Source organism: Bos javanicus, chromosome 7, assembly GCF_032452875.1.
Source record: "Bos javanicus breed banteng chromosome 7, ARS-OSU_banteng_1.0, whole genome shotgun sequence".
Lineage (NCBI taxonomy): Eukaryota > Metazoa > Chordata > Mammalia > Artiodactyla > Bovidae > Bos > Bos javanicus.
In genome coordinates, this window is record NC_083874.1 from 20354406 (window position 1) to 20381226 (window position 26821).

A 26821-nucleotide genomic window follows, 5' to 3' on the forward strand; every position below is an offset into this window, starting at 1 on the left:
ATTCTCCCTGCAAACTTGTATGCGGTGCCTCCTATGTGGCAGGCAGTCTACGCAAAGATGGGACTGAAACGTCAAACGCCCCCCTACCTCCCTGTGGGATACCCTTGACAGACAAAGAAATATCCTAAATATATGTATATCCAAGCCTATCAGATGGTGATAAAGTGTGTGTGAGAGGAAAATAAAGCCCAGGGAGGGGATGGGAGATGTAGCGGGGCTCATCTGTGGCTTGAAACGTGGGGCAGGGGGAGCCAAAGAAGGTTACTCTGACGAGAGGACCTTTGGGACCAGGACGAGAAACTGGACAGGGAGCCTGGCCATAGAATCTCAGGAGTGGAAGCTGCTCCCAAAAAAGCCAAGAAGTCACCATGCCCAGGTCTCCAGAAGTAGAGGGGGACCAGAGGGTGAATTGTGGCTGGTCCCCCACTGATTGCCTCCAATCCAGTAAGAACTTTGCTGTGTTTGGGAGCAGAACGCTCTGGGAGAGGTTCTAGACACTTCTAGAAAGTTCCCAAACACCCCTCTCCCCAGAGAAACACAGAATCCTGCAGCCTCCGGGCCCCTCCCAAAGGTGCTGGTGAGACCCAGAGAGGGTGTGTGTTGCACTTGGGACACACAGCCGCAACCGTCTCCCTCTACCACGCCCTAGCCGCGACCGGTGTGGTTTTCTTGCTGTTGATTCATAACGACTGGCAGATGGGAAGTTCGATAGGGGCCCCCTTGGGTCACTGGGGCCCGGCAGGCGCTGCCCTGCCCACCCCTGTTCCCGCCCCCGGACCGGATGGCCGTGGGGAGGGGATGCTCCCCGGGGCCCCGAGGTCTGGGTAACTTCCCGCTCCCAGGCAGGTGAAGAAAAACAGAAATAAGTCTGGGCCGTGCAGAGCTGGGTGGAGAGAACAGAGATGACCAGCTTGGCAAAATTGAGAAGCCAGGCTGAGTCACGGGATGGAGAGCAGATGGTGGGGCGAGGCGGGGAGTCCCTGGGGCCACCCGGCTGACTATTTCCCAAAGGATACCGGGCCTTCAGCACGTGACATGGGGCTAGCGCGGTAGGCACTGATCTGATGCCTTCCTTGGCTCCCGCTGACCTGAGAAAAAACAAGCAGTGCCTTGGTTCCTTTTGCTCCAGGGCCCAGACTCTGTGAATTTCTCTAGCCTCACAGCAAATCTTCTCAGTTCCCCAAACAGGAAAGGGTTGCTTCCTCCCTTCCAGCCGGGACGCCTGTCACCTATTAGTTGATGCAGGAAAAACAGGGTGAGCTCTATGCATACACACAAATATGGACTTCCCTGGTGGTTCAGTGGTTAAGACTCCACATTTCCAAAGCAGAGAATGGTGGGTTTTGGACCCCGGTTAGGGAACTAAGATACCACGGGGCTGCCAAATAATATTAATATAAATAATAATAATTCTTTAAATGCAAACACACATGGAAAACACAGAAAACATCAACATATATTAATCTAATTATTTCTTGTGAAACCAACACCCATGTGATCCCCACCCCGGCCAAGATTCAGGGTGTCATCAGCCCCACGAGGGCCCCCACATGCTCTTTCAAACATGAACAACCTCCCACCCCCTCCTCTGGCCAGGTAATCAGCACTACAGCGATTTCTATGGTACTTCTGTGTTTGGGGGGTACCTTTTGGTTACAAGATTTATTTTGTTTTTCATTTTTTCAATTTATGTGGCTTGGTAGGCACTTTCTTTGGTGCAGGGTTCTAAGTTTTAACAAATGTACAGTTGACAGAACATGGTTCTGCTACCTGAAGAACCTCCTCCAGATACTGCTTTGTAGCCAGACCCTCACCCAAGCCCTCACCCCTGGAAACCGTGGATCTGCTTTTTTGTTGCTATGGTTTTTTGAACCTTTCAATTTATTTTTATTTATTTGGCTGTACCAGGGTCATAGTTACAGAATGTGGGATCTACTCCCCTGACCAGGGATCAAACCCAGGCCCCCTGCATTGGGAGCGCATCTTAGCCATTGGACCACCAGGGAAGTCCCCGTTTTTGTAAAAATCTTTTTGAGAATGTCATACAAACAGAAACATACATTGTGTAGCTTTTGAGATTAGCTTCTTTCACTTAGCATCTGAGACCTGTCCATGCCTTTGGCTGTGTCAGGAGCCCCTCCCTTTGGACTGTCCAGTACTGTTCCTTTGCGTGGGCTCATCACCCTTTATCCATTCACCTGTACAGGGCCATCTGAGTTGCTCCCAGTTCAGGGCGATAATGAACAGTGTTGCTATAAACATATTATATAAATATCATCAGTGTTTATTTCTCTAGGATAAATTCTTAGAAGCAGGCTGCTTGAGTTACAGGGTAATTGTACATGTAACTTTGTAAGAAATGGCTGGTTTTCCAACGTGGCTATGCTGTTTTTCATCCCCACCGCCAACACCTGAGAGTTCCTGTTTTTCCACATCTTCATCAGCACTGGGTATTGTCCTATTTTTTTTTTTTTTAATTTTAGCCATTCTAAGATGCTTTATTTTCTTGGACTCCAAAATTACTGCAGATAGTGACTGCAGCCACAAAATTAAAAGACCCTTGCTCCTTGGAAGAAAAGCTATGACCAACCTCAACAGCATATTAAAAAGCAGAGATATTACTTTGCCAACAAAGGTCCATATAGTCAAAGCTATGGTTTTTCCACTAGTCATGTATGGATGTGAGAGTTGGACCATAAAGAAAGCTGAATGCCAAAGAATTGATGCTTTTGAGCTGTGTGTGGTGTTGGAGTAGACTCTTGAGAGTCTCCCTGCGAGGAGATCAAACCAGTCAATCCTAAAGGAAATCAATCCTGAGTATTCATTAGAAGTATTGACGCTGAAACTGAAGCTCCAATATTTTGGCCACCTGATGCGAAGAGCCGACTCATTAGAAAAGACCTTGATGCTGGGAAAGATTGAAGGCAGGAGGAGAAGGGGAAGACAGAGGATCAGATGGTTGAATGGCATCACCGATTCAATGGACCTGAGTTTGAGGAAGCTCTGGGAGACCGTGAAGAACAGGGAAGCCTGGCATGCTGAAGTCCACAGAGTCACGAAGAGTCGGACACGACTGAGCAACTGAACAACAGCAAAGATGCATGTAATGGTACCTCATTGTGGATTTTAATCTGTGTCTCCCTGATCAGCTAACAATGTTGCACATCTTTGCATGTATTCATGTACCGTCCATGAATCTTTTTTGGTGAAGCGTCTGTTCAAATATTTTGCCATTTCTTTTAGTGGGCTTTTCTCCCTATTATTATGTCTTGAGAATTCTTTATATATTCTGGATACAAGTCATTTTATGGGGTATGGGATTTGAAATTGTTTTTTTCAGCTTGTGGGTTGGCTTTTCATTCACTTAGCTGTGTCCTTGGTGCTTCACTTTGATGATGCTCAGTTTATCAGTTTTTCCCCCCTTCATAGGTCATGTGCTGTCATGAAGAACCCTTTGCCAGACCTAAGGCCACAGAGAAGTTCTCTATTGTGTGTGTGTGTGTTTAGTCGCTCAGTCGTGTCTGAAACAGGGGCCCTATTATTTCTTTTTTTTTTAATTAATTTATTTTATTTTTTAACTTTACAATATTGTATTGGTTTTGCCATATATCAACATGACTCCTCCACAGGTATACACGTGTTCCTTTATTTGTGTATTCGGCTGTGGTGGGCCTTAGCTGCGCACACTGAATCTGTTTTTAGCTGTGGCATGTGAACTCTTAGTGGTAGCACATGGAATCAGTTCCCTGACTAGGGCTTGAACCTGGGCGCCCTGCACTGGGAGCACAGAGTCTTAGCCAGTGGACCACCAGGGGAGTCCCAAAAAGTTCTCTGTTTTCTTCTAGAGTTTTATTGTTTTACATTTCACATTTAGACCTATGATCCATCTTGTGTTCCTTTTTGTTTAGGTAGAGGGTTTTTTTTAATTTGTTTTGTTTGTTTCTGCATAGGATATCCCATTTTTCCAGCACCATTTGCTGAAAAGACAGTCCTTTCTCTGTTGAACTGCCTTTGTATCTTTGTCCCAAATCATTTCACCATATTTTTGTGTCTGGTTGGTGGTATTGTTTAGATCTCTATTCTTGCTAATATCTTGTCTGCTTATTTTGCCGATCACCAAGAGATGACTGTAGAAGTTTTGAAGTGTAACTGTGACTTTCTCTGCTTTTCCTTTCAGCCATATCATATTTTGCTTCATCTATTTCATGCAGACACATTTAGGATTACTATGTCCTATTGCTGAGCTGATTGTCTTGTGATTCCCTTTTGTAATGTCCCTCTATACTTCTTTGCTTTCTTTATTTACAATCGTATTAAGCGACTCTAAAAATTGTGTTCTTTTTCTGTCATTTTTGAACATTCTGCAAATTATCTATCACTCAACACTTTGTTTGTGTCATAAATCATATGATTACCTGTGGTTGAAATTCACTAATTCTCACTTCTATAGACTATACCATTGGGTGAACATCCCATCATCCATGTATATATCCTTTTAGTCAGCATTTTCTATATATATATATATTTTTTAAAGCGAGCTATAATTGATATATAACATATGCACTTCAGCTGTACAACATAATTATTCTGCATTTGTATATATTGTGAAATGGTTACCACAGTAACTCTAGTTAGCATTCATTGGCACATGGAGTGGTTATTTTTCTTGTGATGAGAACTTTAAAAAATATATATATTTATTCATTTATTTGGCTGCACCAGGTCTTAGCTGCAGCATGTGGGATCTAGTTCCCTGACCAGGGATCAAACCTGGGCCCCCTGCATTGGGAGCTGAGAGTCTTAACCACTGGACCAGCAGGGAAGTCCTGTGATGAGAACTTTTAAGACCGACTCTCTCAGCCATTTTCAAAGTACAATACAGTTTTGTGTGGGTTTTTGGCCACCCTGTCGTGTGGCACATGGGATCTAGTTCCCAGACTAGGGACTGAACACATGCTCCCTGCATTGGGAGCTCAGAGTCTTAACCACTGGACTCCCAGGGGAGTCCCAATACAGTGTTATTAACTGTTATCACCATGCTGGGCTAGTCATCTATTCGTGTCGAGCTAAGACCTGGTGCAGCCAAATAAATGAATAAATATATATATTTTTAAAGTTCTCATCACATTTGGGGCTGTAATGAGAGGGGTGGCTGTGGCCATTGGGGTGTGCCTTTCTGAAGACCTATGTATGACTCTCTGTAAATAAATGCCCAATTGTGGACCTGCCAGCTTACACCTGGCTTACATTCCCAGATATGACTTCTCTCGCCAAAGTGCATGCACCAATGTACACCCCCGCTCCCTCTGGTGAGTTTTTCTAGATCTAAATGTATCCCACCCAAAATCTCTCCTTTCTTTTTTTTTCTAGGTGACTTTTTATTTTCATAGAATACTCTGACAAATGAATACTTTATCTCAGCATTGTTAGGTCTTTATAAAGCTATCTATTCAAATCATCATAGTGACCAATAAGAGTTTCCATTTGCTTTAAGTATCATGGAAGAATTGTAGATGTATGGGGATCAATAATACTAATAATACTGTGTACTAATAACAGAGACATTACTTTGCCAACAAAGGTCCATCTAGTCAATGCTATAGTTTTTCCAGTAGTCATGTATGGATGTGAGAGTTGGACTGTGAAGAAAGCTGAGCGCTGAAGAATTGATGCTTTTGAACTGTGGTGTTGGAGAAGACTCTTGAGAGTCCCTTGGACTTCAAGGAGATCCAAGCAGTCCATTCTAAAGGAGATCAGCCCTGGGTGTTCTTTGGAAGGAATGATGCTAAAGCTGCAACACCAGTACTTTGGCCACCTCATGCAAAGAGTTGACTCACTGGAAAAGATTCTGATGCTGGGAGGGATTGGGGGCAGGAGGAGAAGGGGACGACAGAGGATGAGATGACTGGATGGCATCACCGACTCGATGGACGTGAGTTTGAGTGAACTCTACGAGTTGGTGATGGACAGGGAGGCCTGGCGTGCTGCAATTCATGGGGTCTCAAAGAGTCGGACACGACTGAGCAACTGAACTGAACTGAACTGAATGCTATAAATGCATAGTCTCTCCTTTCTTTAGAAACAAACCACTCCCTTCAAGTGCTGTTCGTTTAATATTAAAAATGTCCTCTAGAAGTCCAGTGGTCAAGATTTTGCGTTCCAGTGGAGGGGGTGCAGGTTTGATCCTTGGCCGGGGAGCTAAGATCCTATGTGCCTCCTGGCCAAAAAACAAAAAACAGAAGCAGTATTGTAACAAATCCTATGAAGATTCTTTATTAAAAACATCTTAAAAACAAGTCCTTTTTGTTTAATGAGGATGTTCACATAGCTTCAAAGTACCTGGCGCTCCTCAGATGATGAGAGACCACAGCAGGGTCCCTCCCTGGCCATTGCGTTGGCCACACACACCCCCCAACCAGGGTTATCCCAAGCCTGGGCTACAAAGCCCCGCCCTCTCCCTTTATTAGCTGATGAATCACAGATTTGATTCCACTTCTGCGATGTATCCAGAGCAGGGTCTGCACCAGGTCCTTCTTACCCAAGTCCACCGCAGCAGGATTCACCACAGCCAAAAGAAGAAAGCACCCGAAACCCCTCCCTGGCCACCTGCGTAGGTGGGTGGTCCAAAGGTTTTCCGTCTTGAAAGCCTCCTGGTTTTGTAAGGACCCTGCGTTTTCACTTTGCTAGTGCCCGGGCCCGGGGGCACCGCCTGCCGTCAGGGCAAGGGCCCAGCTGCTCAGTTTCCCTGTTGGAACGGGGATGTGGAGAGGACATTCCCCGCAGGTGCGCGTTGGAGCCCGCAGGTGGCGGGCTGGCAGGCGCGGAAAGCCGGCGAGCGGCACCTGCCGGCGGAGGAAGGCATGACAGCCAGGTGCGCCGGCAGCGTCTGCGGGCCCCCTCTCGGCCCCCACGTCCCAAATCCCACTCCTTTCCTCTGCCTCCATCATGTCCTGCCTGGTCTAGAGAGGTCCCCTCCATCCAAGTTCCGGGTTCCGCCCTCATCCCCTCAGTCTCTCCTCCGCGCAATAGCCACCAGAGGGCGCGCCTGAGCACTAAATCAGGCCCCTCCCCTCCTCTGCCCGCAGCCCTCCAGGGTCCCACCTCCCTCGGGGTAAGAGACCAGTTCCTCCCTTGGCCCACGAGCCCCTGCACGAGCTGCCTGTGCCCTCCCTGCCTTCCCTTCCTCCTTCTGTTTCCCTCCTTACTCTGCTGCAAGCAGGCCTCCTCGCTGTTCTTCCAGCAGTCAGGCACAGTCCTGCCCCAGGGCCTTTGCACTGGGCTGTGCCTTTTGCCTGGAAAGTCCTTCACTGGGACTTCCCAGGTAGCTCCGCTGGTAAAGAATCCGCCTGCAATGCAGGAGACCCCGGTTTGATTCCTGAGTCAGGAAGTTCCCCTGAAGAAGGACATGCATCCCACTCCAGTATTCTTGCCTGGAGAATTCCCATGGACAGAGAAGACTAGAGGGTTACAGTCCATGGACTCGCAGAGTTGGACACACTGAGCAACTAAGCACAAACACAGATCCCTTCACATCTCCCAGCATATTATTCATAGGCCACCTTCTCAGAAAGGCCTTTCCTGAACAGCCTGTCTGAAGTGGCCCCTGTTGCTCCCCATGCCTCTTTTCCTGGCTGTCAGTTCACAGAGTGAGTCGTGGTGATAAACACTCTTCTCCTCCCTGTATACACAGTGCCCAGGACAGTGCCTGGCACACACAGGTCTTCTAGGCATTTCCATTCCGCTGATGAGTGAGTAAATAAAACTGGAGGACGATGTGGAGAAGTGGGAATCGGGTGAACGGCTGGTGGGAACATGAAAATAAGGTAGCTGCTGTGAAAACAGTCCGGTGGTTCCTCAAATGGTTGACTAGCATCACGGTGTGACCCAGCAGTTCCACTTCTCTTTACACCCAGTAAGATGGAAAGCCGTCTCAAAGAGGCACCTGCACACTGGTGTTCACAGAGGCATGATTCATGGCAGTCAGAGGCGGAATATGCCTAGTGTCCACCAACAGACAGATGATGGATAAACACGGTGTGGCCCACCATTGGAATGACTCAGCCTTAAAGAGGAAGGAGGTTCTGACACCTGCTACACCATGGATGAACCTGGAGGACATGATGTGCAGTGAGAGAAGCTACACACAGAAGGACAAACTCCGATTCCACTCACAGGAGATCCCTATAGACTCCATAGAAAATACGGTGGCGGGGGCTGGGGAAGAGGTGGGGAGTTATTGCTTAACAAGAAAGGAGTTTCTGTTTGAAGTGATAAAAAGGTTTTGGAGACCGTTAGTGCTGCTAGTTGCACAACATTATGAATGAAATTAATGTCACTGAATTGCACATTTAAAAATGGTGAAGAGAGGCTTCCCAGGTAGCTTGGTAGTAAAGAATCTGCCTGCCAATACAGGAGATGCAGGTTCAATCCTTGGGTCGGGAAGATCCCCTAAAGGAGGAAATGGCAACCCACTCCAGTATTCTTGCCTGGAAAATCCCATGGACAGAGGAGCCTGGTGGGCTATAGTCCATAGGCTTGCAGAGTCAAGCACACTAGGCATGCATGCACGACCTGATCTCATAACATGACCTATTGCTAATGACCCATTGGAACACAAATAAAATCTGATTTTAAAAATTGTAAAGATGGTAAGTTATATGTGTATTTACCACAATATATGTATTTTTAAAATTTTTAAAGCAAAAAAGACTGAGAGATGGGAAGGAGATTACTGGCCCAACATCTTGGTTTACACAACTGGGTTAGGGGAGGGGCACATACGTCCAAGAGCATCCGTGACAGTGAATGGCCAGCTGGGCCCAGGGAAGGAGGCACACCCCAGGCAGCCGGGCTGTGGTTCCCGAGCTGAGACCCCAACCTGAAGGTGACAAGACCCCTCCCAGCCGCACGGGAATCCAGTGACACCCTGGGGGCCTCAGGGTTCCTCTGCTGTACCTCCCCGCACCCCGCCCCCAGCCAGCAACAGAAAATAAGCCAGAGGGGGGCCACGTGTTTAGGAACAAAATTTATTCCAATTTAAAACAGAATTCATTTCAGGAGAAAGGTATGAAAAGTCAATTTCCACCAGCTTTCTCTGGATTAAGGGGTGTGGGCCCCAATGCGGACGCACTGCCTGAACATGGGCGGCTCCAGCAGCCCCCAGAGGCCGGCACTGAGCTGACCACCCGCCCCTCAGCCCGCACGGAAGATACATGCATCTCAAATGACAAAAGGTTTAAAAACAGCATCTTTATATAATATTCTTTTTTAAATAGATTAAGATTTAAATTGTCTGAAATCAGGATTGTTTAATATACAAGCAGGTGAAGTTGCCCCCGCCGGCTGCAGGGCTCCTCACGCCACTGGGGCGTTGGCACTCAGAGGGCAGTTCTGCTGGGTGATGTGACATGGGGGTGGGGGCTGGCACTCAAGGATGCGCCGCAGAGGTGAAGTTCATACTGGGGGCAAGGAGGGCCTGAAACCTGCCACCCCATTCTCCCGGCGCGGAGGTGGGGCCAAGTTGGTGGGGTGCCAGTGGGCCGGATGGGGAGGTTTGGCACTGCGGGGCCAGGCCTGCCCTGGGATATTGGCACGCTGACCTCTCGGGAAGTTAATACTCTGGGTGCACGTCGCCCACCCCGCCTCCCCCTCAAGAGCCCAATCCAGTTCCCTGTGTGATGTGGGACCGCGGGAGCCCACAGCCAGCGGCACCACCTGTCCCCCACCCCCACCCCACCCCTCGGTACACATCAGGGTTAGGGTACAAACCCCACACGTGGACACATGGCACAAAAGAGGGCCCTTCCGGTGAAGACACCAGGGTAGAACAGGCCAGGAAGTGTACCCCCACCCCACCCCGGGCCCCGCCTATCAGGAGTGCAGGGGTGGGGTGGGGGTGGGCTGCCACGGTGGGGCTGGACCAGGACCCGGCTGGGCAGAGCTGGTTTGCTTTCTCCCATCATTCATTCCTCTGCAGGGATCCAGGGCCGCCCAAGTGCTCAGGTTTAGGGCTCAGGTGTGCTGGGCAGGTGCGAGCCCCACCAGTGGGCCACTCTCCGCACCTTGGTGCAAGAAGTCAAGCACACAAAACCAACCACCGCAGCCCCTGGTCCATGCCTTTCCCCAGAAACCGACCCTCAGGCCCTCTGGGAGGCGCCTCTGTGCCTGGCCATGGCCGTGGCTGTGACCAGGCCGAGGGCCCACCTCCGGCTGCCACGAGCCCAAGGTTTTGGTTCTGGGCAATGCACAGGGCAGTGGGCACCGCCCTGATGGCCATGGACCTGCCAGGGCGACCCTCCCTCTCTCTCTGCTTCCCGGGGACAGACCTGAGAAGATTCTGAAAAAGTCCCCACCGCACCCCCACTGTTTCCGAAATGGCCACAAAATACAACAAAATAAAGAGCGACTCTGGGTCCCTGTGGGCCCCTCGGTGTTGGGATTGGCACTGGAGCCCAGGAGTGCTCCCAGGGGGAGCACAGGTGCTGGAAGCCCCCCACCCCCACCCTGACCAGAGAACCCAACGCACCTGGGCTCCCACCCCCGGGCTCCCACCAAAGGCAGGACTGCCAGAGGCCCTGGGCTGCAGTTTTGTTTCTTCAAAAAAAAAAGAAAGAAAAAAAACGGTTAGGCACTTCCCAGGGCGGGCAGCGGGGGGCGCCACCCACCCCCACTTCTTGGAGTCCGGCGCAGAAACAGGGCGACTGTGGTGAGGGTGTCAATAACTTAACACGGGAAGAAAGAGAAGCCCAGCCACTGCGTCTCCGCGGCTCCGAGATCAAGGGGAAACCGGCCGTGTCCTGTGACCCGGCGCCGCTGGTGCCGGGTCTCCTCTCTCTCTGCCTGTCTGCTGTGGGTTCTTTTTTTTTTTCTGTTTTTTTTTGTGTTTTTTTTTTTTTTTAGAAAAAAGCAAGCCACAAGTCAAGGCCAGAAAAAGGCGGCCTCTGCCACTGACAAAGACGAGAAGGTGCACGAGGTGTGTAGGAAGAGAGGTGTACGTCCCCTGATAACTGTGAAATAAAAACCATTTGTTTAAAAATATGAAACCCCGACTCGTGGGGCGACTGGCGACCGGCAGGCGGCTGGCGGGAGTCCCGGTCACACCAGGTTGTACTCCTTCAGGTTGAGCTGCAGGATGGTGTCCTTGACAGCAGCGAAGACGAAACGGATGTTCTCTGTGTCGGTGGCGCAGGTGAAGTGCGAGTAGATGATCTTGTCGCTGTCGGGGTTTAGGTCCACGAACATCTTCAGGATGAACTCCCGGGCAGCCTGCGCGTCCCGCTGGGGGCCTGGGAGGGGTGGGGCAGGGCGGGGTGAGCCGGGGTGGGGGAGGCTCTGGGAAGAGGTCCCTGTCCTGGCCTGGGGTCAGCCCCCCTCACCTAACCCCTCACTCATCACCCACCTCCTCTCCCCACCTCCCTCACTCCTGCCTCACCTCTGTGGATTCGGCCCACAGCACACCCCACACTAGGGCACGTGTCAATAACGCACCTCCAGCTACATCCCTGGCCCCCACCCCCTAGAGCCTCCTGTGCTCACCCACCACCCACCCCAGCCCACAGCCCACATTTCTGGCCCCACCCGGCCTCCTGGCTCCATAGGCAGCACCTTGGGGGACATGTCCTGGAACATCTGTGATGCTCCTTCCTTCCCTGCCACCAGCCAAGGTGGGAGTGGTGGAGCTCTGACCACTCCCCAGACCTCCAGGGATCCCCAAGGATCCCCAGGTGGGAGGTGGGGATGGTCCCAGGTCCACCTGCATCTCTAGTGCCCCCCACCTCCCAGTGCCCAAGCCTGGGGAGGCAGGGGACAAACCAGCGAGCAGTGACCGCAGGGCACCCCCTCCCACAGACACTCCCCTGGGGGACACCAAGGTCTCCCACCCTCTAGGGTCCCAGGAGGCACCCGCGAAGCTTAGCCACACTAACTGTGCTGCGGCCTCTCTACAGCCTCTGGAAGGACCCGCCCTGCGCCACAGACCAGGACACCAAGGCCCAGAGAGGGTAAGGGATGGCTGGCAGGGCGCCTCACCGTCGAACTCCGGGAAGTAGTCCACCAGGTGGGAGTGGAGGATCTTGTCCTCCAGCAGGTCCTTCTTGTTGAGGAAGAGGATGACGGATGAGTTCTGGAACCAGGGGTAGGTGACGATGGTCCGGAACAGCGCCTTGCTCTCCTCCATGCGGTTCTGCGGGGAGGGTGGTAAGTTGGCATCAGGCCCCCCAAAAGGGCCTGTGGCCCACATCCCCAGGTTCAGCACGGGCCTCACCTCGTTGTCCGATTCCACCAGCACTTGGTCGTACTCACTAAGGGCCACAAGGAACATGATGGACGTCACGTTCTCAAAGCAGTGAATCCACTTCCTCCGCTCGGACCTCTGGCCCCCCACATCCACCATCCTGCACAGCGGGGCACACAGGTTCAGTACTGGGTTGCAGAAGACACTGCCCCTGCAGCAAACCCAGCCTCCCTCAGGACAGCTGCATTGGCCAGAGCCACGAAGACCCCCTGATGGCATCGGAGTCTGTCCCTCAGTCATCTGTCACAGGCAGCAGAGACCATCAAACACTGGAATTCCTGGCCACAGCAAGAGCTAGCCCGCTACTTCTCTGCAGAGGCTCAGGGACACTGATGCTGATACCGGCGAGGTGAGGAGACGGGGACATGCTGTGACCAGTGAGAGGTCTCTCTTCCTACTTGTGAGTTTCCTAAGTTTTCTATGATGAGGAAACACTACTTTTAAAGCAGACAGTTAGAAGGACAGCGGCCTGAGAAGGTGGGGAAGGGCCAGGGAGCAGCTCCAGACAAAGGGCACAGCAGGTACGAGGTGGGGGCCAAAATGAGGCGGTGTGATGAATACCCGGGATGTGGGGTTTGGGAGGAGGCTCGCCACAGGCCCCGTCTGTGCCCTGCGGGCCTCTGCCATCCCAGACTCTATCAAAAATCTGAAAGAGACCAAAATGCTGAACTCTCACCAGAAAATGTACCCTCAGGCATGGGTGGGGTGATGCCTGCAACTTCTGAGGGCCTGAGGGAATCATCAGGGGCTCTTATGGGTGAAAAAGGGCGAAGGGGGCAGGCAGGGGGACCCGAGGCTCTCTCTCTGTCCCAGGAGCCTTAGCCTGAGCAGTAGGGTCCCAGGGGGCAGAGTTGGGTCTCCAGCCAGAGGGCACCTCAAGGTTAACCTGACTGAGTTGGCTGGCACTTCCAGATGCAGGTTAGCACCTGCCAGCAGCATTATCTCTGGGCCCCCACCTGGGGTGGGCTCGCCCAGCAGAGGGGACCCTGTGAGGCGGTGGCAGGGAGGGAGGGCTCGCAGCCAGAGCAGACTCCCCTCGCCCGGAGCCTGGGCCCTGGTTGCAGTTGTACAGCCTCATTTGGGAGCGGGGTCCCTGCAGGCATCACCATTAGGACACAGTCACCCCAGAGCAGGGCCCTGAACCCAGACACTGGCGGTGTCACCCTAAGAGGGAAATATGGGTACAGACATGGGAAGGAACCACATGATAACGACAGGGAGACAGAGCGATGTGGCTATGAGCCAGGGAATGCCAGCACCACCAGAGCCAGGAGGGATGGGACAGATGACTCCCACGCCCTTGGGGGTCCCAGCCCTGCTGCCACCTTGACCCCAGACAGCTGGTCTGCAGAGCTGGGAGAGGACACATTTCTATGGTTTAAGTTGCCCATCTGTGGTCATCTGTTATGGATGTCCCAGGAGACACACTTGGCTTTGCCACTTGGCAGCTCTGGACAAGCTATGATCTCATGGAGTGGCAGAGCCTGTCCTTGGGGACAGCCCTGAGTCCACTCTGGCCACACAGCCTGCAGGACAGGGTTACTGAGGGGCCTTCAGGTCGTTCCACTGCCCAGAGCACCCCTGCTCTGGCCGGGACTCCAGACCCCCCACCCACCTGCAGGAACCCGCATCCTCCTCCGTCTGAAGCCATGCTCCCCAGGCCGCCTCCGTTTAGCCCCTGAACGCCATGAGGCCCTGGCTCCCTGGGAAACCTGGGGACAGGCCCAGATAACAACCCCTCGCTGGCGCCCCCCCGGGGCCCAGGCACCTGAAGATGATGTTCTCCAGGTCGAAGGGGTATTCGATGATGCCCGTGGTGGGCACGCGCACCCGCAGCACATCCTGCTGGGTGGGCAGGTAGCCTGAGGTGGCAATGCGGTCCACGTCCGTCAGGTAGCTGCAACACAGTGGGGGGTGGGCTCAGGCAGGCTTCGAGGGGCCTCCCGCCACCCCTGGGGTCTCCTTCGACTGCCCTGGGCCCTTGAGTGGCTGGGAGGGGCCGAAGCAGCCCAAGTACTTGGGACAGAACGGACAGGGACAAAATGAGGCTGCAGGGAAGGCGTGGGATGAGCCCCGTCGGCTCTGGGGGCCAGCTATCAGGGCTGGGGATGGAGCAGGAGTTCCAAGAGAGACTGTAGGCTGGAGGGGTAGCTTTTCAAAACCAGGCCCACTCCTTTGGAACAGTTTTAGCTACACAGAAAAGGGGCAGAGACAACAGAAACCCCCGCAGATGCCCGCCTCCCTGGGTGACTTGTCCACGTCCCAGCTGAAGAGCAGCGTGCAGATGGCATCACCCAACACCTTGTCCACTCCCCTCCGCTGGCCCCAGGCACTGCCCTAGCCCCACTCACTACTTGGTGAGGTCCAAGAGCTGGTACTCACACCCCCCACCCATCCACACCCCCACATCCCCTTTCCCAGCCTTCAGCACGCCCCGGCCCCACTCACTACTTGGCGGAGTCCGAGAGCTGGTACTCGCGCCGGCGGTCATAGCACTCCTGGATGCCGGGGTCATTCCACAGGGTCTTGATGGCGCTCACGTACCGGTGCTCGAAGGTCGTCACCTTTTCCACATCCACCTCCCGGATCAGGAGTGCGTTGGCCTGCAGGGGGAGAGGTAGGCAGGGGGGACACACGGCGCCAGTGGCCGACTCAGAACCATCAACTTCCATTTCCCATGAACACAAATCACAGCAAAGTGACAGGCAGTGACCGTTCCCCAGGCCCGGATCCCCAAAGCAAAACTCAGGACAGAAGCGCCTCCCAGGAGCAGGAATGCCACATGCCTCAGTGCCCCAAAGGAGGGGACAGTAGGCTCTGAACAGGACGGAGGAACAAACACTGCAGAGCTCCCACATTCCCAGGTCACAGGAGAGGAAACCAAAGCACAGAGAGCTGCTCTGACCTGGGAAGAATCTGCCCCGTTTCTGGGCATATGGCTCTGGAAACCCTCAGGGTCTCTGAAGGGCTAGGTACTCTGTGTGCAGCTGGGACGGGGCTGGGGGCCAGAGCCACCTACCACGGAGTGGAGGCTGGGTTCATCGGAGTGGCCCGATGACTCACGCCTCCAGGATGGAGCCTCCACAGACCCTGGAGTACAGGGCTTAAGAGACCTGCTCCTCAAGAACTGCTGCCCAGAGAGCCACACATGTGTGCACATATACACATGTACACACTGGTGTGCACACACACACAACATGGGGCAGAGGGCTCTCAGGAGACCCCCCTTCCCCTTCAGCCCTGTGCTCAGGGTGGTCCAGTCACAGTCAGCTGAGTGACTGGGGAGGAGACACAGTGGGGTGGACCCCAAACAGGGAGTGAGGGGGCCCCAGCCTGGGCTCTGGAACCCAAACCCTTGCCCTCCCAGTTGTGGCACCCAGCCTCCAGTTTCCCCTACAGCCAATCCTTCAGCCCCTCCCACTTCTCAGCTTAGGCCTGGAGAAGCAACTCCAGCCCCAGAAAACCTGCCTGACTGTGGATGCACGGAGATCAGGGACCAGAGGTCTGTTCCTACAGCCACACTGTCCCTGCCATGAATGACAGGTAAGCGAGCAGGCGTGGCCTGTGCCGAGAAAGCTGCCATTTAGAGACAGGCCTCTATCCGCTGATCCCTGTTCCACACTCTGCTGGATTTCATGACCAAAGGTGGACTTGGAGGGGCCTCGAGTGGAAGTGATCTTACAAATCAGACGGCGAGAGGCTCCAGCAGGCCCCCACACTTGACCCCACAGCCAGGCCGGCCAGGCCCCCAACTCATCACTGGGCTTCTAGGGTCCCTGATAACAGCGGGCATCAAGGCAGGAAGATGCCAACATCTGGTGAACTGGCTGTCTGAAGCCTCAAAGTGAAGGGATTAATGTAAATAAACCCTATGGGACATATGTGGACTCTGGTGCCACTGTCAGCCTGGGCAACTCCTGGGGTTGAATGAGGAGCCCCTGAAAACAGATCCACAAAAGGAAAGCCAAGGGAGGAGGCCAGCAAGAGACGGCTGTGACGCACAAGTAGGAGAACACCGCTCGGCCAGCAGGGGGCAGCCGCTCCAGAGGGCAGACCAACAGGGACCCTGGACTCCACACTCCACTGCCGGGGACACACCCAGGAGAACGAGGATGCGCACACAACAGAAACTTGCACACGAACGTCCCAGTGGCGTGTCCGCAAGAGCCAGAAAGTAGAGACAACCTCATGTCCCTCGACAGATGATGATAAACAACTGTGGTCCATCCACACACAGAGCATGACTCAGCCACAGAGAGAAGCCCTGACACTCGCTACCGTGTGGACGGACCCCGAAAACATGACGCTCAGTGAGAAAAGCAGACACACAACGACACACAGGGTGTGACGCCACCAATGGGAAACGTCCACAACAGGCCAATCCACAGACAAAGAGGGGGGTTCCTGGTTGTCAGGGGCTGGGGCAGGAGGCTGGAGGGGGTGGGGGGTGATGGGTGACTGCTGATGGGGACACGGTTTCTTTCTGGTATGATAAGAATGTTTTGGAAATAGAGATAATGGTTGCACAATGCCGTGAATATGTTAAAAATGAGTGAAATGCACACTTTAAGTGGATGACCTCATATGTAAATGTTCTCAATAAAGCTGTTACAAAAGAAAGTAAGAGGAAATGCCACTCTCTGGGGTCCCAAAGGTCCGACTCCGCACGCGGAAGGCCTGCAGGACAGGCTGTGAACTGCTGCAGGACGCGAGCAGCACCGCCTCACCTTGTTCTGCTCGTACTTGTAGAGGATCTTCAGCGTTTCCATGGCGCGGATCATGGCCTGCATGGCGGTGAAGATGTTCTGGTACACCAGTTTGGTGAAGCCCCGCTTGTCCTCCTCTGAGTAGCCCGCCCCGTGGATGATGCGCATCTGCTTGATGAACGTGCTCTTCCCGCTCTCGCCCGTGCCTGCAAACGGCCCAGTGAGACCCCAGCCCTGTGTTCCCTGTGCCCGCCCATAGGGAGCCCCACCCACGTGGGGGCGAGGCGGGGACATGCCTGGCCCGGCCTGCTGCTGCCCCTAGAATCAGGCATCCTCCCCTGCACACCCACATCTACGCGGGGAGCCAGGGAACGGAGCCTCTTAGGAGGTCAGGACGATGATGTGGGCAGGGACAGGAGGGGAGCGGCAGCTGCACCTGCAGCGACTGGGGTCTGAATTAACTCTGGCCGCAGCCAAGGAACCAAAGGCTGCAACAGTGAAGTGTCTCCCAGATGCCACCACCTGCTTAACTGCAGGTGGCTGCAGGTTCACTCCTAGGTCCCAAGCACCCTTGTATGGCAGCGTCCCACCAATCCCTAGCTGCTCCTCTTCCATGACTTCCAACCAGAACAGCTTTCCTTCGGGGCATGAGTTTGGCATCTGTGCACCTCAGGGAGGGGAGCACAGAGGCTCTACCTCCTGAGAGCTGGGGATCAGAGTCAGCTGCAACCCCCCTGAGAGGGACCCCGGGGGCCTCTTCATCCTCCGCTTCTTTAACCAGTGCACAGCGTGCCAGCGCCAGCCCCACCCGGCCCCACGGGCACCAGTGCTCCCCAGGCCTCTCCTGCTTCAGCCCCTCACTGCCCTGTCACCTCTAAGTGTCAAACCCATTTCCCCACTTTCATTCACCCCCAAGTATAGCCACACCAATTTTACATTTCAATGTGTCCAGGCGTCTCTGTGACACCTCCCTTGCAGAACCGGAGCCTGATCCCCCTTCCCAATCCAGAGAGCCAGACCAAGGACAGCCTGGCACTGCAAGACAGTCCCAGAAGGCACTGGGCTCCCTGGTCTCTCTGGGACCCTCAGGGGCTAGGGGATAGCTCCGCAGGGGCCCACATAGACAGGAGCCATGTGAGGGGCCATGCCAGAACCCTCTCCTCAGAACCTGCCTATGGTTTTCAGCTACTAAGTTACAGGGTGACTTTACTGCACAGCAGGAGAGAACTCTACATCCTAAGGATGCACCGCCTCAATCCCTACTTGATAACAAATGCAGGTCCCACTCACCCATGGACCGAAGGCCCAGGGCCCCCTTTTGGGGACTTAGAATCCCCCTGACTCACCCCAGCCCACCTGCCCAGGCTCATCCTCCTCACCCTGAGTGGCCTGTATCCCCAACCCCGACTCGGGGGCCTGGGCTGCATGCTCTCCACACACTGTGGGGCTCACGGCCACCGGTGACATGGGCAGGGGGCAGGAGCCCCCCTGCACTGGGACCTATCACCATGCCTGCGGGGGTCTCTCTCAGGTATCTGCTGCCCGCCTCCTTGTTCAGGGGGGTTCCTGGAGAAGAGACAGGTTCTGAGTGCCCCGCAATGACCACGTTGTCCTGCAGCAGGAGACCCTCCACCTGCGTCTGAATAACTGACTGCAGGCGGTCCCCTGGGGAGACCCAAGTCTCAAGCTGGACAAAGCAGGAGCCTCATGCAGCCGCCCCTTCTAGGATATCCATAAAGGCCCTCAGTCCTTGGGTTTGTAATAAACAAACCCAACTCTGGTTCTGTCTCCAAGTGGTGACTACCCCTATGCCACCTCTCCCCTTCCTATCTCTGCACAGCATCAACCAGGGCCAGTTGCCCACTCCCACGAAGGCACCCCAGTTCTGGAGCAGGAGAGGATGACCCCACACCTCCCCAAGAGATCCACGAACACTCATTGCACGGGGTAGGGTGGGGGTGGGCAGGAGGGGGTGGCACACAGGAGTACCATGTCCAGCGCGGTCACCTCTGGACCAGGGTCCTCCCAACACTGCTGCTATGGGGCTCATCGCAGGTTCTATGGGCTGTGAAGCAGTCTCCTTGCCCCCACCCTCTTGATGCCCCTATCCTCAGTGAAACAACCATGGATGTTCCCCGACAGGGCCCACGGTCCTCTGGGGGCAGGATCGCCAGGGTAAGAATCACTGGTTTTGATAAAATTCTACTGTAAAGAGATCCATGCCCTGCTGGTCATCTGGAAGGGTTTCTCACTGGAAACACCAGACGGTGGCCACTCAAGCCCAAGCCCCTGCAGGCCGCAGGTCAGCCAAGGTGGAGAGGGCGGCCCCTTGTGTTGAGCCCCCTCAACTGCAGGACAGGCAAGGGAGCCACGTGAGTGCAAGGGCACCAGGAGACCAAAGAAAGCTGCCTCTGAGGCAGACATAGCCAGCATCTTCAGAACCAGCACCAAAGGGGTGAGCAGCCCCAACAGCGCCCCTCAAGGGCAGTGCCAAGCACCAAGGGTCACACACACCAGCACATGGCCTGCACCCACAGCCAGGGACCACGGGCAGGGAGTTACCACTAAGGAGCCGTGAATGCAGGCCAGAGAGCGGCCGAGGACAACGGGGATGGCCGAGGGCCCACCCAGACACCACCAGTGGGACACGCCGCCCCAACCGAGAAACGGAAGATGGACCCCAAGGAAGCTGGAAATACGATCAACCCTGGAGACACGGGGGTCCTGGACAAGGCACGTGGCCCAAACCCTGCCAGCGCAGAGAAGCCGCTGTGAAGACAGAGCCGTGATCCAGGCCAGGAGCAAAAGGCACTGGTGAGGTGACAGGGCGAGATGGCCTTGACTGGAGATCATGTCATAATGCCTGTTCCAAGTCCTACACAGCTCAGGGAGCAACTCAATTTAACAGGTGTAAAAGGGACACGGCGGGCCCAGAGTGGGACGTGGCAGTGTCACTTTGCCAGGAAGAACAGAGAAAGGCAAGGGGGTGGGGGGAGGTGGTGGCCACAGAGGCCAGGCCCCCAGGGACAGCCCCACCAGTTAAGGGTTGTGTCAGCCGTGCTCGGGGCCAGGCCCTGTGGAGCCTCCGCAGCAAGGCAGCAGCGCAAGGGACAGGAGTCCACAGGCCTGAGCTTGGCCACAACTGTGCCCGGGAGGGAGAGGGAGGAAACAGTCTGGCCGTCCCCTCCAGATGCCCGTCTCCTGGGCCAACTCAGCCCACGTGCTGCCAACAGCCAGGCCCCAGTGCACCCGACCCAACGTCTATCTGCGCAGAGAAGTCTCTGGGCGCAAGGCCCGCCTGGCCCTCACAGCTGGACCCGTATGCTGTGGCTGATGCCCAGGTGTCCCAGGCAGCTCCAGCTCACCCCAGCTCTTCGTCAGTCCCTCCAGAAGATCTGGTCACTTGTGCCCTTCAGCTCAAAACCCTTCAACAGTTGCCTGCAGGGGGAAGAGCGAGGCCTCACAAGCAAGACCGTGGAGAACCTGTGCTGGCCTCGTTCCAGCCCTACACCTGCAGAGGGGACGCACAGGGCACCCACGCCACAGCCCTCCCCTTCTGGCCATGCTCAGACCCAGGCTTGCATCTGTGGGTCCCTGGCCCCCGCCAACAGGACAGGCCCAACGTTACATGAGGACTCAACCACCCATCGGGCCCTCCCCCATCCAAACACTGACCCAAATCTCTGCACAGAAACCCCTATTCATGTTTTCCAAGAAGCACTCCAGCACCCCCAACATCCCACCAGCTGAAGCCGGCTCCCTGAAGGCGAGGGTCTGCCTGCAGCCCCGCACCCCAGCCCAGGCTTGGCCCACAGAAGGCACCACACAAATTTTCCCTGAATGAACCAAAAGAACTTGGCCCCACCCGTGGTCTCGGCTCTGTCACACGCCCCCCATCCCCTCACCCCCACCCCGGGCCCTCTGCATCCCCAGTGGCTACCCCAAGACCAGGTCAGCACAGGCGAGGGAGGTCCTGGCTGTGGGACCTGGCAGGGTCAGCCTGACGCAGCGGGCCCAGAGCCTGCAGGACGCCCTCTGGGCACTCAGCGGCATCACCAGCCGCCCAGTGGAGAGTGCCTGGAGAAGAGGAAGAAGAGCAGCCTGTCTTATGAGGGAGGGAGAAAGCCACAGCCTGCCTGCCAGGTCGGCCAAGATCTAAGACCTCGGATTAGGAGGAAGTGGGTCTGAGCCCGCAGCCGCCACTCTGATATGGGAAAGCTGGGGGCAGGGCCAGGGCTTGGAGGGCAGAAGGGAGGCGCTGGGCTGACCTCATCCCCGGGGCCTCTTGTGTGCAGCAGGTGGCCACCATCCAGCAAGAGAACATCAGCGTCAGAAGCTGGGGTTCGGGGCTGCCGCCTGGCTGTCCCTAACCCCTGTGAAGCCAGGAAGCCCAGGAGCCCAGGAGCCCTGGCGAGAACACCACCGGATATCTGGGCTCCTGAAGACACAGCCAGAAATCCTGTGTCAACAGGTCTAAGATCAAAGAAGGACTCCAACCTCATGCCAGGACAAAGAAAGCGCAGACTCCTCACATATGTAGTCGAGGACAGCGCCTGCACGCACCCCCTTGTCCCCACTGGCCTATTCATTCATTCATTCATCATTCATTCATTCACTGGTAAGTCTACCACCCCACCTCCCATTGGACAGGTGAGCAGGCTGAGGCACAGAGAGGTCCCGCAGCTTCACTGAGGTCACACAGCTGGTAACTGTCAGACCTCAACAGGCTCAGAGCTTCCGGCTTCATGTCAGTCCGTCTCCCCGTGGTCTGTGTGTCAGCCACCCAGGGAAGTGAGAGAGTGCAGGAGCACCAGGGGGACAGTCGCAGGGCCTTGAAGACACCACAGCAGTGGGTTCCAGGCAGACAATGGCCAGAGGGAGGGCGTGGGAGGGGCCTTGGGACTCACCCCTTTATTTGACCTCCACACAGTGGCTGCTAAGCCGGCAGGGCCTCGTTCTGCCCAGGTGGCTCCAGGTGCAGGACACCAGACCCCTCCGGGCCAGCCCTACTCATCCCCACATGCTGGGTCCCAGTGCAGCCCTCCCTGAATCCTGACTCTCAGGAGTCAGGAGACCTGCTGTGAGTCCCCCCACCCCGCCTACCCACTGAGGCTCAGGAGAGATGGGACAACTCACCTCCCATTCAAACTTCCCCCTCCTCGGCCTCCGTGAGGGCTCTGACCTTCCAGCTCTGGGCCTGATCAAGGTCCATGAGCAAACCTCCATGGTAGGGGCTGGGATCAGAACAGGGCCTGGCTCTGAGGGCCAAGCTCCAGAGACCTCCTTGAGGGACAGGGAGGCCTGCACAACAGCAGCGGGACACCGGCCAGTGCAACGCTGTGAATGGAAATGGGTGCAGAGGGTGTTTCCCATCTGACATATCACTCCACCTGACCCCCCCATAGCCCTGCAATCAGTGGGACACTGTCCTTTCACAGAAGAGAAACCAAGGCTCAGGAGGCACCGGGGACCAAAACCCCCTCCCAGGGGCACTTGGGCAAAGCGTCAGGTAAGGAGGAGATAGCGCCTAGCACTGGCTCAGCACCTCGCAGGTATCACAGTCTTAAACCCCAACAGACAGACATGGCAGGAGGCCCTCCACGCCCGCTTGCGGGAGGCCTCAGGCAGGTAGGAACCGTGGGCTGTCCTGAGTCACCGTCTATCCATGCCCCGGAGCAGAGGGCCACCAGCAGTGGCAACGGGCCTCTGAACAGGAAGCCTCACATACAGGAGAGATGTGAGGACGCCCAAGCCGGGGCACCCAGGCATCCCCATTCCACCTGCCTGGAGGAACTGTGTTCAACTGAGCAGAGTCACCCAGAAAACATCTCAGAGGCCTGCAGGGCTCTGTGCTGGCTGAGGGGTGGCAGCGCCTAGTGGGGGCACGTCGTGAGGGGAACAATGGGGACACCTTGGCAGCAACTGGCCAGGTGCCCTGCTGAGGAGAGACCACGGCCACCTGGGAGACAGAGGGGCTGGGGCATGGGGGCACAAACTCCTGTAGCCGGCAAGCCTGAGGCCAGGGTCCCAGTGCTGAGAAGCTGGAGTTCCACCAAAAAAATACCCCTGCACATGGGCACCCCCAAAGCCCACGGAGACGCCCTGGACACCATGGTGTCCCACCATGGACACCAGGCCAACAGGCCCATGGCTCCCTGTCCTGATAGGAGAGGAGCCCTGCGGGGACCAAAGACGCCACTGCTCTGGGCTCCCGCACCCAGGCTCAGCCCAGGCCAGACCCGCCCACGTAGGGCTGGACTTTGCCCCCAAGACCCTGTTGGGCAGAGGAGGGATAAGTGGGCTCCCCTCCCTCCTGCCAGGGGTCCCCACTGCAGCCGCTTCCAAATGCCCAGCCCCCAGCTCCGGAGCAGCAGTGACCACGGGGAGCAGCAGGGAGCAGGGCTCCACCACAAAAATCAGAAAGTGAAACCTCCTGTGGTTAAACATCCGAGCGGAGCACTTCCTCGGGGCTCTCAGCAGCTCAGCCGAGGCTCCTGGAGGCTGGGACTCGTCTGTGTACAGGAGTCCTGGCCCAGGGACAAGCCTGGAGACAGCTTGGGGGCCCTGGGAAGGGAGAGTCCCGCCCTCCCACGCAGCACACAGGGCACAGAGAGGCGTCCTGAAAGTGGGTCCAGGCTCCCGCACCTCCAGGGACGGCGCCTACTTAGCTCTTAAGTCCCTAAGACACACTCTGGGGTGGGCTGAGAGGGGTGACTGCAAGGAGTGGCTCAGAGGCCCAAGGGGCGTCCAGCTCTCGGGGTCCATGGAGGACACACAAGGCCACCGCCAATAGCCACGGCCACGTTCCACTCGTGCCTCAAAGCGGGGCAGGCACACCCTTCCCGCTGGGGCCACCACACCCCGGGCCGGATTCCGGGCCTTTCCACCGCTGCGGGCCGGACAGGAAGCCTGTGGAACTGACCGCCCTGCTTTATTTAGAAATCCCGGAGCCGCTCTGTTGCTCAGCTCCCAGAGCGACGCTTCCCGCGGCAGGCCTCAGCTCTCTAGGGAAACCTGCTCTGAGGAGCAGAAACCCGCCCTAAGGGGTCTCCTCCATGGGTCTCCGCACTTGCCCCAAGAAGGATCCCAGGAAGTGAAAGCCGGCCAGCCTGCCAGGGACACCCGCGAGGAGCTTCTACCTGGGCCTGGGGTCTCTCTTGCAAAGCGGGAGAGTGAGGCTGAGCCACGGGGACCTCAGTCTACCCTCTGCAGTGCCCCCCCACACCTCAGGGTCGCCTGTTCCCCACCACAGACAACTGTCCACAAGGACTCGGCCAGGAGTAACAAGACCAACCAAACCGAATCATCACCCACATTCGCAGACATACTGAGTGTTGAGTACAAGCACATATGTGGCTTTGGACCATACAAACAAGAACAGTCCCTTTTTAAGCATCCAGACACATGACAAAACAACCTACACCTATCACCACCAGCCCTGTCACACACATTGAGCTCTGTGTACTGACACAGTGCAGAGCTGATTCCAATAACACAAACGGGGGTGACCCTGCTCTCAGGGGACCCGGGGCCAATGTCCAGGGACACCTGTGGTTGTCAGGACCTGGGGCTTCTGGTGTCGAGTGGGCGAGGCTGCTGTTCAGCATCACCACCCCCCACCCCACCCTCGCAGCAGATTCCCTGGACTTCTGCCCCACATTTACAGCCGCCCTCCTGGGGTCATTAACCTTCACCTTGGACCTGCAGGCGCTCATCCTCCTATCTGCCCCCGTGCCTAGGACTTAACAGCTTCCTGGGCGGGTGCAGACGCCCCGTCCTGACCCTGGACACACTCTGATCTGCTGCAAGACTCCTCGGCCCAGGTCCAGCGAGGGCGCAGGAGTATAGGCCGCCAACCCACATCCTGGAACCCCAGGTCAGTTCAGAGCCTGGGTGTACTCAGGGCAGGCGGAAGCGCACGCAGCCCCCAAGTAAGGCCCTCGGCCTGGTAACATTAACGTGCCATAACTTCCAAACACACCTTGGAATAAAGTCTAGCTCTACTGGCAAAAGCCAGCCTGCACCACGCTGTCCTCGAAGGTGCCACTTCTTACCTTTGACTGCAGAGGTAAGTCCTCCAACAGCCCTTATTTGGGGTGACAACACTGTGTCAACCACCAGGCCGACCAGGTCCCTGCAACAGGTGTGCCACGGGGAGACGGAGACTGGGAGAGGGGTCTCCCTCAGGATGGGGAGGAGGACCTAGGCTCCCACTAGGACTAAGGAGAGGGGTCAAGGAGTTGGCCAGTTCTGAAAAGCTGCCCAGGTTCCTTCAGGGGCTCCACCCACCCCGGCCCCAGAAAGAGAGGAAAGGCTGTCTTCTCCCCTATGGGCTATACTCCACTGGGAAAGGAAGGGACACAGGTCTTCCCCGCAGAGGAAAGGGAGGTGGGGACCCACCTGAGGGGAAGGGGGGCGATGGTGGTGTGGTGTGTGGAGGAGGACAGGCCCTGTGTGCAGGGAACAGGGCTCCACCTGGTGGGAAGAGTCGAGAAGGGATCCCAGGAAGCAAGGGTGCGTCTGATGGATTACAGCCCAAAGGTCTGGTCCCAAACAGATGCTAGGGTCAGCAAGGGGGCACACCTGGCGGGGTAGGGACAGGGGCCAGCCCAGTGCAGGGAGGGGGCTGGTCTCATGAGAAGGGGCAGACCCTCGAGGGTTCTGGGGGCCAGACCTGGAAGCAGAAGCTGTCCCTGCAGGGATCGGAGGTGAACAGCCAAGACAAAACTGATCCCAAAGGGCCAAAAGGACCCCAGCTGGGTAGTTGAGGCAGGGGCTGGCCCTGCAGGGACTGGGGACCTGCCATGGGCAGCACTGGCACAGGCACACCCAGAGGGTCCAGGGCGTTGATGTGGACAAGAGAGGCAGAGGCAGGCCCCTCTGACGTCTGGGGCTCAACTAGACAGCACATGCGGAAGGGATGGGCTGGCCCAGAGACGGACAGCACAGGTAAGTAGGGTCTGACCCCAGACTCGGGCCCTGCACAGGTGGGTAGGCGCTGACGCCAGACCCGGACCAGCAGCAGAAAGCACAGGTGGGTAGGCACTGACCCCAGACCCGGCCCATAGCAGACAGCACAGGTGAGTAGGCGCTGACCCCAGATCCGGGATCGCAGCGGACAGCACAGGTGGCCAGGCGCTGACCCCAGACCCGGGCCCGCAGAAGAAAGCACAGGTGGGCAGGCGCTGACCACAGACCTGGGCCCGCAGCGGACAGCACAGGTGGGTAGGCGCTGACCCCCCGGGGGTCGACCCCGCCCTAGACAGCACGCAGGGCTGCCCAGCCCGCCCGTCAGCCGGCACGCGCATCGCTGGCCGGGACCCCGCAGGCCCCGGCCCCACTCACCGAGCAGCAGCAGCTTGAGCTCGCGCCGGGCGTCGCGCTTGTCCCGCCGCAGCTGCTTCTCGATCTCGGCGTTGATCCGCTTGGACTCCTTCACCTCATCGCTCAGGCAACACGCCATCATGGACTCCAGAGTCATCGTCCCGGCCCCGGCCGCTCGCCGGCCGCCCCCGCCGCCGCCCCCCGGCCGGCCCGGCCCTGGTCCCGAGCCGCCCCGGCCGCGCCCGCCCGGCCCTCGGCGCTCGGCCCCCGGGCCGGCGGTCCGCCTCGGCCGCCTCCGAGCGCCGGTCCCCTTCGGCCGCTGGTCCCGCCCGGGCGCCCTCCACCCGCACCGCCACCGCCACTACCGCCGCCGCCGCCGCCGCCAACCGCAGCCGCCGCGACCGAGCGACAGCACCTCACAACCTAACCCGCGAGCGGACAGCGCCGACGGGCGGCCGCTGCGGCCAATGGGAGTGGGCGGCGGCCCGCGCGCCCGCCG

The 26821-nt window shown here is 56.6% G+C and overlaps 1 protein-coding gene across 1 annotated transcript; it reads right to left on the reverse strand.

Annotated features, from left to right (window-relative positions):
- Positions 1–9010: 9010 nt before the first annotated feature.
- On the reverse strand, positions 9011–26532 carry GNA11 (G protein subunit alpha 11). The gene is made up of 7 exons (XM_061422718.1): positions 26344–26532; positions 17020–17204; positions 14741–14895; positions 14061–14189; positions 12263–12392; positions 12028–12181; positions 9011–11285 (listed from the first exon to the last, which is right to left on the reverse strand). The coding sequence occupies exons 1-7, from the start codon at positions 26477–26479 to the stop codon at positions 11095–11097; spliced, it is 1080 nt and encodes a 359-aa protein (XP_061278702.1). The 5' UTR covers positions 26480–26532; the 3' UTR covers positions 9011–11094.
- Between the last annotated feature and the right edge of the window lie 289 nt (positions 26533–26821).